Source organism: Corvus kubaryi, unplaced genomic scaffold (genome assembly GCF_017639235.1).
Source record: "Corvus kubaryi isolate FWS band 111438036 unplaced genomic scaffold, C.kubaryi_AGA036_p1.0 37284, whole genome shotgun sequence".
Lineage (NCBI taxonomy): Eukaryota > Metazoa > Chordata > Aves > Passeriformes > Corvidae > Corvus > Corvus kubaryi.
The window spans coordinates 3,544,124-3,558,170 of NW_024581088.1; the positions used below are offsets into that span (position 1 = coordinate 3,544,124).

The 14,047-nt window shown below is 48.7% G+C and overlaps 1 protein-coding gene across 6 annotated transcripts in view; it reads right to left on the bottom strand.

The window, feature by feature from the left end:
* Positions 1-2,311: 2,311 nt before the first annotated feature.
* The window catches only part of SPNS2 (sphingolipid transporter 2), a 135,236-nt gene continuing 123,500 nt past the window's right edge, over positions 2,312-14,047 (bottom strand). For 3 of the 6 annotated variants that reach the window (XR_006015669.1, XR_006015670.1, XM_042025939.1), the window contains 2 exons: positions 7,202-7,248; positions 2,312-5,432 (listed from right to left, as the gene is read on the bottom strand). Coding sequence is in view for 1 of the 6 variants with exons in the window: in XM_042025939.1 (XP_041881873.1) it covers positions 7,206-7,248 (43 nt within the window). In the remaining 5 variants the exon portion in view is untranslated. Of the gene's footprint in view, positions 5,433-7,201; positions 7,249-11,978; positions 12,090-14,047 lie in introns of those variants that run through there. The other 3 variants (XR_006015671.1, XR_006015668.1, XM_042025938.1) reach the window with 2 other exon arrangements.

A 14,047-nucleotide genomic window follows, 5' to 3' on the forward strand; every position in this document is an offset into this window, starting at 1 on the left:
GATTTTGTGCCTCTGCTGTGTGGAACCAGAGGAGGAACAGCAGGCAGGTGTGGTGGGTGGGAAGCAAGGAGTGAGCTGGTTGAGAGGGTTCTCTGCAGGCAGCTTAGGGAGGGAATCTTCACCTGCCTGCAGAGAGCACAGCTGTGGCACCCAGAACCACCATGCTGGGCAAGTCCTTGCCCACATGAGGCCACAGAGCCTGGCTGAGCTGCTCTGGGATACCTGCCAGGGTCACTGCAGTGAAGAGTTCATGTGGATCAGCGTGTCATTTTGGGAAGGGCAAAGCATGAGGCCAGAGCTGTGCCAGCTGTTGTTTCTGACAGAAGGATGGCCACTGGGTAGTGCCAGATGTCAGCTGTCAGGCTGGAGAGGTTGACTGACCTCTGCCTTCTGTGTTCATTGGTGTGCTTAGTCTCCAGGACTAGCAGAGTGGTCAAGGGGAAAAGGGACAGGAGAGCTGCAGGGCACAGTGCGAGCCATGCTTCCCTAACAACTCTTTTGCCAATTAAATTACCTGACTGTAGGCTGACTTCGATGCACAGCTTATAGAATGCAGTCACTAATCCACCAAGTCAAATTGTGTTTCACCAGCACTTAATTGGGCCTTTTAATATCAATCACAAAGGTTTCATTTTACTTGATTTCGGGTCCTGTCTGTTGCTTGACCTTTAAGGCTTTAGACCACTGAGTATGCTTTGATTTAAATGAAGCATTTTCTTCTCAGCTGTCTTGGACTCAGAGCTCTTGACAGAGAGCTCAACGGTTCTGGGTGCAAGAAAACAGCCACAGGCCCTGGGCACTGAGCTGGGGAGGGATGCAATGCTGGAGAGTGGCCAAAACCATGGGACAAATCCAGGCACGTGGAGTCTTGGGAGAGTGGTGAGGCCCTGGCAGAGGCTGCCCCATCCCTGGAAGTGTTAACGGCCAGGCTGGACAGGTCTTGGAGCAACCTGGGATAGTGGAAGGTGTCCCTGCCATGGCAGGGGGGTGGAATTAATTGGTCTTTATGGTCCTTCCAGCCCAAACCATTCCATGATTCTGTGATTTCTGATGTAATATCCTGTATGCCATACAGCGATTTTGCCAAGGACTCTGGCAATGGGTGCAGTGTTGGAGTTGTTCAGGAGAGGTTGCCATGCAATCAGCACCTCTGTGCAACGTGATAAATGTAAATGCACCAGTGACACCAGGGCACTGCAGCACAAAGAGCATCAGCTTGTACAGATCAGCTCAGGAGAGGGTCAGAGTGGTCACCCTGTGCCAGCCCATGAGGCTGTTGTTTGTCAGAGCATGGGTGGCCCTGTGAGAGCTCTACAGGCAGTGACAGGAGGGTTTCTGAAGCAGGGATGTGGAGTGAGTGAGTGTGTGGGGGCACACACACCAGAGGTATGATCCAAAGCCATGATCCAAAGCCAGTGTGGACAGCACACTCTTGTTAGCAGTACTTGATGGATGGAAGCTAAAGCTGCTGAGCTTCGAAGCTTATCTATCTGCTGGAACATCAGAATTTGGAAAATTATTCTTAATAAAGTCATTTACAAGAATGATTAAGCAGAAAGCCCCGAGAAGCACTGACAAAAGGCCATCAGGGGTGATTGTTTTAAGTGACAGAGCGTTTGCTTCCGCGGTGTCCTGGCTTGGACACTTGCCCTGTGCTGAAGGAGGACACTGAAGGGAGGCACTGCAGGGTGCTGTGGGAGGGGTCTCTCCCAGCTGGTCAGGGGAGCCTCAGATACCCTTGTCTGTGTGTCACGGCAGCCCAAGGCAGAGCTGCAGGGCTCCTGATGCAGCAGGACCAGCCCTTCACTCCTTTTTTCCACAAGCCACCATCCTGTGAGGTTGGTGGGCATGGCTGCTGCAGGATCACTGGAGAAGGGCAGCCTTGATGCTCACTGTGGGACCACTTGGGAATTCATTTCCTGGCTTCCTGTCCATCTTCCTGAGCACCTGACCCATGGCTCCCACACCACCCATTTTCATCAGTCCATCAGCCAGGTCCTTTAGTTGTGCTGTAGGGAGCCTAAATGGGGCTGGAGCAGGACCCCACCTCTGTGCCCACCACTGACTCCTTCCTCCCAGCTCTGATCCTGGCTGGATCCAGCTCAGAGGGAAGAGGAGGCTGTAATTCACCACCTTCCCTGCTCCTGGTGTTATTTCTCAACAAACTCCAGGCAGGCTGGCGTCCAGGTAAGTCCTTGGCAGCTCTGTGGGTGCTGGAGCTTGGAGCATCCTTATCCCAGGGACCAGCCCTGCAGGCAGCAACCACAGGAGTGCACAGCCAAGAGGTGACACAAGAAAAGGAGCCAGGAGGTACATTTTAAATACTTTTATTTCTTAATTTACATAAAGGTATATATTTGGCTTATCTTTTTTTATACTCTGAGATTCACAATCAATTGCTCTTAAAAAATAAAATAGTCATTTGCTTCTGAAAGAAATCAGAAAACTGTTTTATACTCCTCCCTTGTATAACAAGAAAATATACTAATACTCCCATACATCACATAGTAAAAGTGATTGTAAGTGCTGGTTTACCAAACAATGAAGCAAATGGAGAAGAAAACAAGCATTTGGGATGGAGCTTGGAAGAACTCTGCTTCCCAGAGCACAGCCAGATGTTTATGGGGTTTAATCACCATGACTGTAAGGGGAGAGGCTCCTGGGGCCACCCAGACCTGCTCTGGGAGCGGTGGCAGCAGGAGCCGCTTGGGTTGGCAGCTTGCTGCCTTTTGGGTCATTCTCTTGCCTCTTTGGGCAGGTCCCATTGCCTCAGTTTCCCACACTGTGTACAAACCACCTCATTGCCAGTGCAGGATCAGCTGGGGGGAGTTAATGCTTTAAAAAATCCCCTTTATGTAGTGGAGTAGAAGAAAACCCTTGTGATTAACTGAGGAGCATCTGGAGCCTCCCCGGTGCCTCTGGACACTTGCACAGACCCTGGTGAACGCAGCAAGGATCTGGAAGGAGCCTGAGCCTCCCTCTCCTAGCCTGGAATGTATGAGAGCAGGGATTCAGGGATCCCTTGGTGAAGGTAGGATGCATTTCTCACTCCTCTGTTTGCTCCCTTCCCTCTGTCCTTATTTAAACAGAATCCACAGCATTTCCTTCATGTGCACAGAGGATAAAACCAGCACGGAGCTCTGACAGGGACTGGAGCCTGTCACAAACAAGGACTGCCAGTGACATTACAGAACATTTCAGTTCCCTTTTCACTGTTGACTCCTGAGAATTGAGTTTAAGGAGAATTCCTAAGCTCTGAACCTTAGCAGAAATGTTCCATTTTGTTGACAGTAAATGCTACAACAGAGAGAGCCTATCAGAAAAGCAATTTAGGAAATGTGGTTAATCTTCTTTGGTCTCTGAGATGAAATGACTGATTGTTGGGTTGCTTTTTGTTTCTTTTTAAACAGCTTAAAAAGGAATTTCTTAATGGGAATCAGAAATTCATGTGCCTTTAAAGCCAAGTGTTTGGCTCCCAGACTACAGCTGCTGTGTTTTCCCTCCAAGTGTAAATAGTGGCACGAGGTAGGAAGTGAAGCATTGTTTGGGATTTGCTTTGCTTTGTTTTTTCTAGCACCTGCTTGCTCAGGCACTCGAGGAACACTTCTGGTTCTGGTTCTTTAGCCATGTCTTAGAGCTATTGTTAAGGTATTTCAGGTGACAGAACCCTTGCAGAGGAGTCCTGTGAGGTCTGGGGAGGAGGAAAGGCTCACAGGATTATAGGGCAGGGACTTGCTATGGGGTGAGCACCTGGAGTTACAACCATCTCTGCTGTGCTGTAGGTCCCAGCACATCCTGGCAGGGAATGGGAGATAAACCCAGATTTACTAACAGTACCTTCCTGTGCCTGACTAATCCTATGGCCCAACCAGGACAGCAGCTCCCAGCCTTAACTCACATCCAGTCCTGGTTTGGCATTTCCTGAGCTGATTTAGTCCTCCTTGGAGCCTAAGTGCAGCCACTTGTGAGCACAAGAGCGAGGTGCTTTCACCTGCTCAAGTTGTGCTGAACTGGAGGGGTGATCTGAACTGTGAGAGGGGGCTCAGAACAGAGGGAATGGGGGCTTGCTGAGCCAGTCCCCTCCCTGTGGCAGTGCCCTCCCTGTGGCAGTCCCCTCCCTGTGGCAGTGCCCTTCCTGTGGCAGCCTAGCCCTCTGCAGGGTCTGTGCTCCCCTTCCTCCTCCATCCAGCTGACACAGCATAAATTTGGCTTGTGGAGGCCAAGTGCAGGAAACAAGACTCCAGTGGAATGGCACCATGACACGCTTCTGCACTTGAGTCTAACCCAGTTTAGGCACTGGCCTTGTCTGAAAGCTCTCAAATGCACCTTTGTAAAGGTACAAGTGACACCCCAGTGACAGCGCCCTGGGACAGGCCAGGGTTGGGTGTGCAGGAACCCAAGCACTGCTCCGAAGGCAGTGTCAGCCACCTGCTTTGGAGTATGGACAGGGAGAATTAGCATTGACAGTCTGAGTGATATGGTATCATGTAAACAAAGCATGAGGTCACTGGCACAGCAGTATTGCACTCCCAGGCCCAAGGTACAGCCATTCAGCCAGGTGGATTTTGGTATTTTAAAAGCCTGTGAACCTCCTAGGCAAGGCTGAATTTAGCATATGGAAAACTCTAGAGCCTGTAGGGATTTCAGTCCAATGTTCTTCTGGGCCCTTCTGTGACAACCAGCAGCATACCCAGTGCAGTGAAACTCTCTCCTCTGTCCCATTGCTCAGTCTCAGTGACAGGTAGGTCACCCACTGGAAGTTTTCCTGTGGTGCCCTTGCAGGCCCTGGCACCAGGGCACTGAGAGGAGGAGGGCTATGGACGTTATTCATGTCTGCTATGGTTGCACAGGCAGCTCCAGATTTCAAATGTTTAAATAAAAACTGTTTATCTAAATATATATATATATATCTCTCATCTAATGTCTTCAGCAGAGATAAAGCATCTTACAACATATTTAAATAAAAAATAATAATCTGAATTGAGCCTTCAGTGTCAAAGAAAAGGTGATGTACAGAACAGGTCCCCAACTAGTGCAGTCTGTGGGAGTGGGAGTGCTGGCAGAGCAGCAGCATTCCATAGGACACCAGCTGCCCTACAAACAATGGACTTCATTGGCTACAACTAAAACCATTTACACAATCTACAGTTGCTCACTTGGGCAGCATTTTCTGGGTCCAGTGGACAGTTGGTTTCCGTGCTCGGGGACCCCATGAATGTCCCTGCGCTCCAGGAGTTCCCATGTTCTTGGCTGCCCTGCTCGTCTCCTGGTGCCTGGCCCTGCAGGCTGGAGCAGCGGGATGGATTTGGTGCTAGAGAACCCCTCTGTGATATGGAGCTGAAGGATCCACTGATACCCAGTCCAGAAGGGCTTTGAGCTTGAGATTGGTATGGTGGGAGCAGGAGTCCACGTGTCATTGCCTTCACTGGCAGCTGCAAACAGGGAACAGAAGGAGGTGGTTACTGGGGAAGTCCCAGGTATGGATTGGTTTTGTGGTGGGGGCCAGCTAAGGGACCCCGGGTCTCTGTGCAAGCTGGGGGCTGGCAAAGCCTGCCCATGGTGGAGGCAGCACTTTGGGATGTGCTGTAGCCATTTGGAATGGAAACAAATGCACTGTGATCCAGGCCCAGGCTGCTCCGGGAGGTGACCGGCAGCAGGTGTAGCTCCTGTGTAGTACTTAAGGGCAGGTGTGTGGGTACAGCTGCTCCTGGTGTGGGCTGAAGCAGCACAGCACATTACAGGCTCCATTTCTGTAGACTGTTTTTGACCCCCTCACTTTACTAAAGAAAAGAGGGACCACCTTGTGCCTTAAATTGTCATTTTTGAAACTGCTGTTCCTTGGAGAGCCCAGCTCAGGTGTCAGTCCAGCACAGCCCAGCTCAGCACGCTGCTGACACGGCAGAGCAGGCACTGCAGGTGGTCCAAGCTGGCTTTAAGGAGCATGTCAGCACCTATCCACTGAGGTACTACTGTGGTGGCCTATCTGGCAGCCAACAGCTTTCCTAGTTAAGGGGGGCACGGAAAATGAGTTCTCTCACTGCAGGATTTCCTGTGAGAGGATCTGTGCTCCATGTTATGCAGGAAATTGCCCCTGACCTTAAAAATCAGTGACTGCTGCATTACAGAAGAATTCTCCTATGATGGTGCCCTGGTTTTTTTCAGCCTGTATAAAACTGGACCAAAAAAGAAGAAAGTGCAGTGAAAAACCTTGGTGTGCCCAGGACCTAGGTAGTCACTGGTTTATAAGGCAAGTTTCAGCAACAGCACGAAGTACTTCCTCCCAGATTTACTGATGGCTTTTTTTAAAACAAACCTCCAACTTTATCTAAAAGCTACTGTTAAATAATACTGTGTGAGTACACATCCAGCCCAGAGCCTGCAAGCTCCAGGCAGCCCTATGCCCGAATCCACTCCCCTCTGTGGAAGTAACACATCTGCTGTGCTAGAGATTGTATTAAATCTTTTCTCTCAAAAGGCCATTCTTAAATGTCTCATTGAGTTCTGATTTTCTGATTAGTCTTTCAATGCATTTAATTTATGGGAAAGAAATCTCCTCCTCAAAAACTTGCTTTAATTAATTTTGGCTCCAGTAAAATGCTGGGAAGTGTTTATCACTTGTGGCGGCCCCAAGCAGCAGCGCTGTGGCTGTGGGGGAGTGATAAGGACAGCGTGACCACAAGGGACAGGGTGGGCAGCAGGAAGGGGACAGTCCCTCGGGCTCAGTGCTGTGGCCCTGGATCGAGGGTAGCAGAGGGGACAGTCCCACAACAACACGCAGGGTCGGGTGCTGCCAGGAAACACTTTCTGCAAAAAATTTGGACTATGCCAGGAATGGTGCTTTGGGAGCAGCCCATGTTTGACCCAGAGCAGGGCAGCAGGAAGTTTTGTGAACACCAGAAGGTTTGAAGTTCTGGCCTGGGACAGTCACACTGCTGGTGGTCAAGGGGACAGGGGTAATGGGCTTTTCTGCTCAAAGAAGGGAGCACCAGGTTCTGGAAGCACCTCAATACCACAAAGGATACTTGAGCTGACCCCTGGTTTCCCTGTTCTTGATCTGCTCTGCTTTGGGCTGAGGGCGGCAAAGCTGCAAACCAGAGCTGGCTAAGGAAACTTCTCTGCAATACGTAAGGAAAGAAATGGGCTGACAGGGGTTTGGAGCAGAGGGGTAGCTTGAAACCTGCTGCTGGTTTGGGTCACTCACCGTCTCAGACTTTCACAGAGGCTGGTGGCATCACAAGCTGATTCACCCTGGTGAAGGGAAAACAAAAGTGTTGTGTGAGAGCTGCAATTAGCAAAGAAATGGATTCCTAATAACATACCAGCCTGGTAAATCCAGGTTTTGGTTGCTTAACAGTGTCTAAAGAAGTAGGACATTAATAACTGTCCTGCACAATGGTATAAAGCTGAAACCCTGTCACACAGGGGTGCCTGACAGCAATGCTGACAATGGCTGGAACATGCCAAGTAACACTGCTGGCACTAATTGACAAGGATTTGGGAACGTCCCAAAGGCATCCAGACGTAGCAACTATTTCCCCAAGCCAGTACAAGATTGTACAGTGGCTGTCAGTGTCCTTCAGCCTGACAGCACAAATGTAAACAGTCATCACTGATAAAAATTAAGAAAAAATGAGTTGTCTTTCAGTTTCCAGCTCCTGAAGACCTGCTGCTGTTCCAGGCACCTGCTCCTGGGTGATGGACAGCGTCTGGCAGGGACTGCAGCGTCACCAGGCAGGAGCTGTCCCACAACTCCTGGGATGAGGGCAGCAAGGGGACAGCTCCTGTCTGCTCTGTGGGACCCAGGGGACAGCAGCAATAGTCCTATGAAGTCCATCCCTTGCACCTGCTGCTTGTCCTTGCAGTACATGCCCTGGAAAATTCAACCTTCGACGGCAGCAGCTCCTCTCCCGTCCCCTCCCATGCTGTTCTTGTTACTCAGGGCAGCAGTGAGTGCCTTTGATAGTGACACACACAGCAGGCCCCCGGGTGACCTGTCAGAGTTGTCATCCTCGGACTCTGAGACCTTTGGAACTTGCTTTCTAGCTCAGATGCTCACTGACCTCAGTGGGAACACCTGGATTCTTACAACACTGGGAAACCCCCACCACACCTACGGGCCTGCCCTGATGTGGCCGTTTGAGTGCTTTACCCAAGGGCTCACTGGCTGTACTTGGGCAGTAGCAGCATAAATAAATCTGAGTCACAAAGGGAGAGTCTCCTCCTACCAGTGCAGGTCAGCTGTGCCAGCTTCAACTAAAAACCAAACTGCCCCAGCAGTGGTTTGTACCTCTGCTGTCAAAGGCAGCTTCTCTCTGCATCAGTGAAAGCCTTGGACAGGTGCACAGGGGACATCACAGAACTGCCACTGCCTGAGGCCCTGCCAGGTGACAAATTCTCAGGAAACACCATTCTCCTTTGGACACATTAAAACTTAGTTGTGGCTCTTTACCACACTTTGTACCTGACCCAGAACATTTTTTTGGCTGAACTGGACTCAAACATGTTCCAGGATAAAAATTAACCAGTACTCAGGGGACATCCAAGAAATAGCTGCATCAGGAATTGGTCCAGTTCAGCTCTTAACTTCACACCAACCCCACAAGTCTCCAAGGTGCACAGAAGCCTCTGTCCCTTTCCAGGCTATAAACTGAAATATTTCTGATGCAAGAGCTGACCCAAGTTTCTTTGTACAAGTCCCATCCTTGGTAACCCCACTGCACTGGAAATCACATTGTATTGGACACTGGAATTGTGCACAATACATCAGAGAAAATTACCTTAGAATGCTACAGCCAACTTCAGAAGTAGGAAGCAAGCTCTGGAATGTCACAGAACTATCACAGAACACCAAAACTCCAGAGGTTTGAGTGAGACATAAGTCATATCCCTTGCCACGTCATTCCATGTTCTTAGAGGATACAGAATCTATACAGAAGAAGTCAGTTTTGCCATGACTTTAGCACAGAGAACCCACCTGCATTGCTGACAACTGTAAATAGACACAACTTTCCTACTCATATAACAGTTCAGCCTCCTAGGGGATAAAATGTACCTCTCTTTTATTTTAACATTTCTCTCAAGTTCTGCTTTATCTCTGTTTCACAGATGGGAACAGAGGCCTGGAGGGGCTAATCCTGAAATGCGTTTCGAAGATTTCATGGGAAATTAGACTGCACATGACTTGTGAACCTCCTGGGGAGAGAAATGACTTTCAGGGATCACACAGGAAGCTGGTGGGCAGGAGGGAGAACTGAAATAGTCCCCAAATTTGGGACAGTGCCTCCTCAGTCCCTCTGAAGCCCTGTGCTGCAGACGGTGGTTACTGCCACAACCAATGGCAGTGGGGCTCAGCTTATGGGTTAGGTGGGATTTTGTTTACTTTTTTTAGAGCAAAGTCACAAATAATAAATTTTAAACTCTCTTAGGTGGCAAAACGTAGTGCATGGGTTTAAAATAACAAGGTTCAAGAGCATCTAAATCCCTGATTAAGTACCACTTGCCTTTCTAATAACAATAATCCCACACTGAATGGATCACTGAACAGTGGCTCCTAAATTGTTCTGTTTTCTCTGCAGTGTTTTCTTAAGATTGAGAATGTTTTCATTCCTTGAAGAGAGTAGGGTGGGAACCAGTCTGTTATTTCTAGAGGAGGAAACTCACCCAAATTGCCTTTTAAGAACAGAAGCTGTACAACTTTTTTTGTTTTTTTTTACTGACTCCTCCAGCAGTTAAAAATGTGGCTGATTCTCTCTAACCCCATCACTTCCTCTCCTGTCAAACCTAAATATTTCTCCTAGATCCTATCAAGTCATTTCCGTGTACTGTGACAGCCTCTATAATTCTGAAGTATTTATAAGACTGTCTGTTTAATATTAAACTACATGCTCTAGAGCTGTTAAATATTTATGCTATGTAAAATGGATCTAATTTCACTGTACCTCGGCCGGTTAGAGACCTGCATGAGGACAAGACAGCCAATTTAACTTAACAGATGACTGGCTAGGATCTTTTACAGGTCAGCTATGCTCTATTTCAGGAACTGGGCAGGATTATTCTCCAAATGCTCTGTCCCTTCCAGCCTTGCTGGTGCCCAAGCCCGCAGCTAATGGAGATTACAGGTTGTAGTGCAGCCAGCACTGCTGGGCAGTCCCAGGGATTTGAAAGAATTCCTGCTGCCTACATCCAGTGCAAGAATGTTCTGCTCTGCCCTGGGCCAGCAAGGGGAGAACCCAGATCCCCCTTCTCACCTGCAGCTCTGTCTGCTCCAGCTGTGAGGAGCACTGGTGGGATGTGTGTCCCACTGACTTCCTGCTGAGCTCCAGGGATGTGTCACCTCTGTCCCTGAGCTCCAGCCAGGAGCAGGATGTCGGGAAGGAGGACACACCTCTGTGTGCAGCACTACTGTGCCCAAGGCTCCAAGAGAGGCTGTGCTTACAGAAAGCTTTTGGGAATGCTGCCAGCCCAGTTAATGTCACGTTTCATGCCTAAGTTAAACACCACCTGTATTTCAGTATCCTGCAGCTTTCCCAAAGCCCAGTTTTCTCACTATCTAAACAAGCCAGACTCTGGCTTTTGTAACTGAGAAGCATACTAGGAAGTGATGTCCTGGTTTTTACAGCCTGCTGTACTTAACATCACTTAACTTTTACAACCAGCAATAAAATGCTTCAGTAGGGTCCTTCTAGCCTGAAAATAACTCAGTTTTTGAGTTACTGAGCAGGAGTTTTTTAGTATTGAGTTTTTGAGCAGGAGCTCATTAGGCAGACAGAAGTACTGGGGCTACAGGGGCAGCTAGACCACTGGACTTAGCAGCAACTCCTGCCAGTGATTAAGGATCCTTCTCCTTAATTTCAATGGAGAGAATTCTGTGCTTCTGCTGCAATGTGCCATCACATGCCTGTTTGAAACAGTGCTTTAGGAAGGGACACAGGGGGACCAGTCACTAATGGCAGCCCCCAGCAGATTCCTCCTTGTCTGAACTTCCTCAGACATTGTTGGGAGGTTAAAAACATCTCCAAAAGGCCTTGTGAACACACTGAAACCTGAAATCTTAGGTGATGAAAAGTTCATGGCCAGACATTCAAGGTCATACCTTGAAAGGTAATGAGAATTTATGGCCTTCATCTATGAAAAACAAATCTCTTTTTCAAATACAGCCAGTTAAAGGGTGTTTTTTGGCATCAGAGCATAAGGGACAACACCACCCTCCACCTGTGCCTGAGAGATGATGAGCAGCCCAGCCAGATGCAGCAGTCTGCAATTCCAGCTACTGAAACAGCAGCATTCAAAGCTAATGTTGCTGCCTGAGATTGGACAAGGAAAACAGGCTAAGGATGGTCATTTGTAGCTCCACACCTGTATGACTTCAGCTGTAGAGTGAATTTTATCAACTGAACACAGGAAGGGACTTGCAGTGATGCTGCTGTTATCACTAATTCCTGCAGATAACTGATGAAAGAATTATGGAGTAGGAGAGCTGGAGCAGGCCCTGTAACAAATCAAAACTACAACTGTTCTGCTTTCTCTCACTGTTTTGCTCAGTGCAGAAGCCAAAACAAACCAGAGATCTCTCAGCTGGACTCTGCCACACCCTGAGTGCAAACACTGGCCCCAGTCCTGCACCACCTTTCTACTAGACACTCTAGGAGGAGCAAAGCCAGCAGGCTGGACACTCCAGTTCAGGTGTGTACCTTTTATGCCCTTCATTATACGGTTTTTGATCAACAGTGCAAAAGGTAACTGCATTAGATGTTGCTGCCCTGCAGTAGCTAAGCCCATTTTCACCTGCAGTTAGCAGGAGATGGCTTTGGTTCCCTGCTCCACAGCAGTTCTCCCGGGATGCTGAACAAGCTGCCACAGCCTCCAGCTCCTCCCAAAAAAAGGCTGCAGAACATTAACCCTCACTACAACCTGTTACCTTCAGTAAGAACAGTGGAATCGAGGATTGCTCCCAGAGAGCAGCTCCTGCTCTGACTGACCTCAAGCTGTTTTGATGGTGAAGTCAGTAATTCTGGGACAAGACTCGTGATTGACAACATGAATTCCTGCAGAACTTCAGACTCCAAGTAGGCTGCAGCTGGAAACAGTGACTGAAAGGGAAGGAGAGCAACAGTGATACATCAGCCTACAGAGCTCCTAGTGAGTGGCACAGGGATAAGATGGCACAGTTAAGAATACTCCAAATACTGAGCTTCCTGATGCATCTGACAGGTTATCCAGCCTGCAGGAATGGGCTGTTGACGGAGTTGAGGTCAGTTTGCTGAAGGAAAAGGATGCTAAGACAACTCTAACAAAATTCAACCAACTATCTGGCACAGGAGGAGTTTGCTTTGGAGCAGGAATAGTGCTCACTGTGGCTGCTGCCTGCCTGTGCTCTCATTCCCAGCCAGGGATGGGGCCTGGGGCTTTGTGCACCTGCAGCCCTCCATCCCAAGGCTCACACAGGAGCTGGTTGTGCACAGCAGCAGAGCCGCCCTTCCCTCTGGATCACTTGGTCGGTGTGGAGTGACAGCTCTCCAGAGGGGAGAGGGGCTTCTCCAGCTGCTCTGAAGAAATGAATTGGCTCAAATCCCCTTTTCTTCCTGCATGCCAGTGGGTTTAGCAAACAAAATATGATAATCATGTACAGCAAATATATTTTCCCCTCTATTTGGTTCAGCCCCTTAAAGCTGTACAGACTGTAAGATCTTCCACCTGTTCATTTAATTCAGGTGCTGATTTGTCTCCAGAGGCAGAAACATGGGTCAGCTTCACTTATTCCTCTTTCACAGATCTTGACTGAGGAGAAAACCGGCATAAAGGAAAAATCCTTTCCTGCTATTTTCCCAGGCAGCTGCAGCAGAACAGATGTGAAGATGAGCAGTTAACAGCACAAATCAGGGTCCCAAGGACCTGGATGGAAATGAGCTCCAGAGCTCACCAGTCTGTGGGGGTACTCTGACATGGACCCCTGAAGTCTGTGAAGATGGGGGTCTCGAAACCTTGTGCCTGAGTCTGTCTCTGGAAGTATAATTCTGCCAGATATTGATGGGCTTAGTATTGAGGTGGAGGGATTTTTAGTGCCACGGAAGATGTGTGTAACATCATATATTTATGTCCACTGAAATAATGGAGAAAAGAGGCAGTGGAATACCTCGCTTTTTGATTGAATGGCAAGGGAGAGAAAACATGACATAAAAAGCAGATTAGAACTATTAAATCTTAAAATAGAAAATCCTGTAGAACTTCCTGATGGCACTTGATTAAAAACATACTTCTTATCCTCCAAAATAACTGCCTCATGCTACAGCTCTTTTCACAAACCTCTGAGCTACCAGGTGTGGGGAACTATAGAACCATGGAAAGAAGGGTTGGAAGGGACCTTGAAGACCATCTCATTCCAACCCCTTGCCAGGGGCAGGGATACATTCCAGTAGCCCAGGTTGCTCCAAGTCCTGTCCAAGCTGGCCTGGAGGCCTCAAGGAAACATCCATCCATTTCACTCCACTGTAACAGTCCTGGCAGTCCCCAGGAGGCTTGTAGTGGTCTGGCAGCAACTTTGGAGATGACCAAGCCAGAGCACTTAAGACACTCCTTACTGGAGCACTGGAGGTAATACTCCAACAGTTTGTCCATGTTTCTCTAAAATACATCATTTAGGCTGTGCTGGGTTTGGCTGGAGTAGATTTAATGACATTTTCCTCCCAGTGTCTGGAATGGGGCTGTGTTTTGGATTTGTGCTGAACATGGGTGATAATACAGAGATGTTTTTGTTATTCCTGAGCAGGGCTTGCACAGAGCCAAGGCCTTTTCTGCTCCTCGCCCTGCCACGCTGGTGAGGAACTGGGTGTCCATGGGAAGCTGGGAGGAGATACAGCCAGGACAGGAAACCCAAACTGATATCCACACCTTTTGACACCGTGCTCCTTATATAAAGTGAGGGGAAGAACGAGGAAGGGAACATGTTTGGAGTGAAGGTGTTTGTCCTTGCATGTAACTTGCATGTGATGGGGCCCTACTCTCCTGGGGATGGCTGAATACCCACCTGCCATGGGAAGTGGGGAATTAA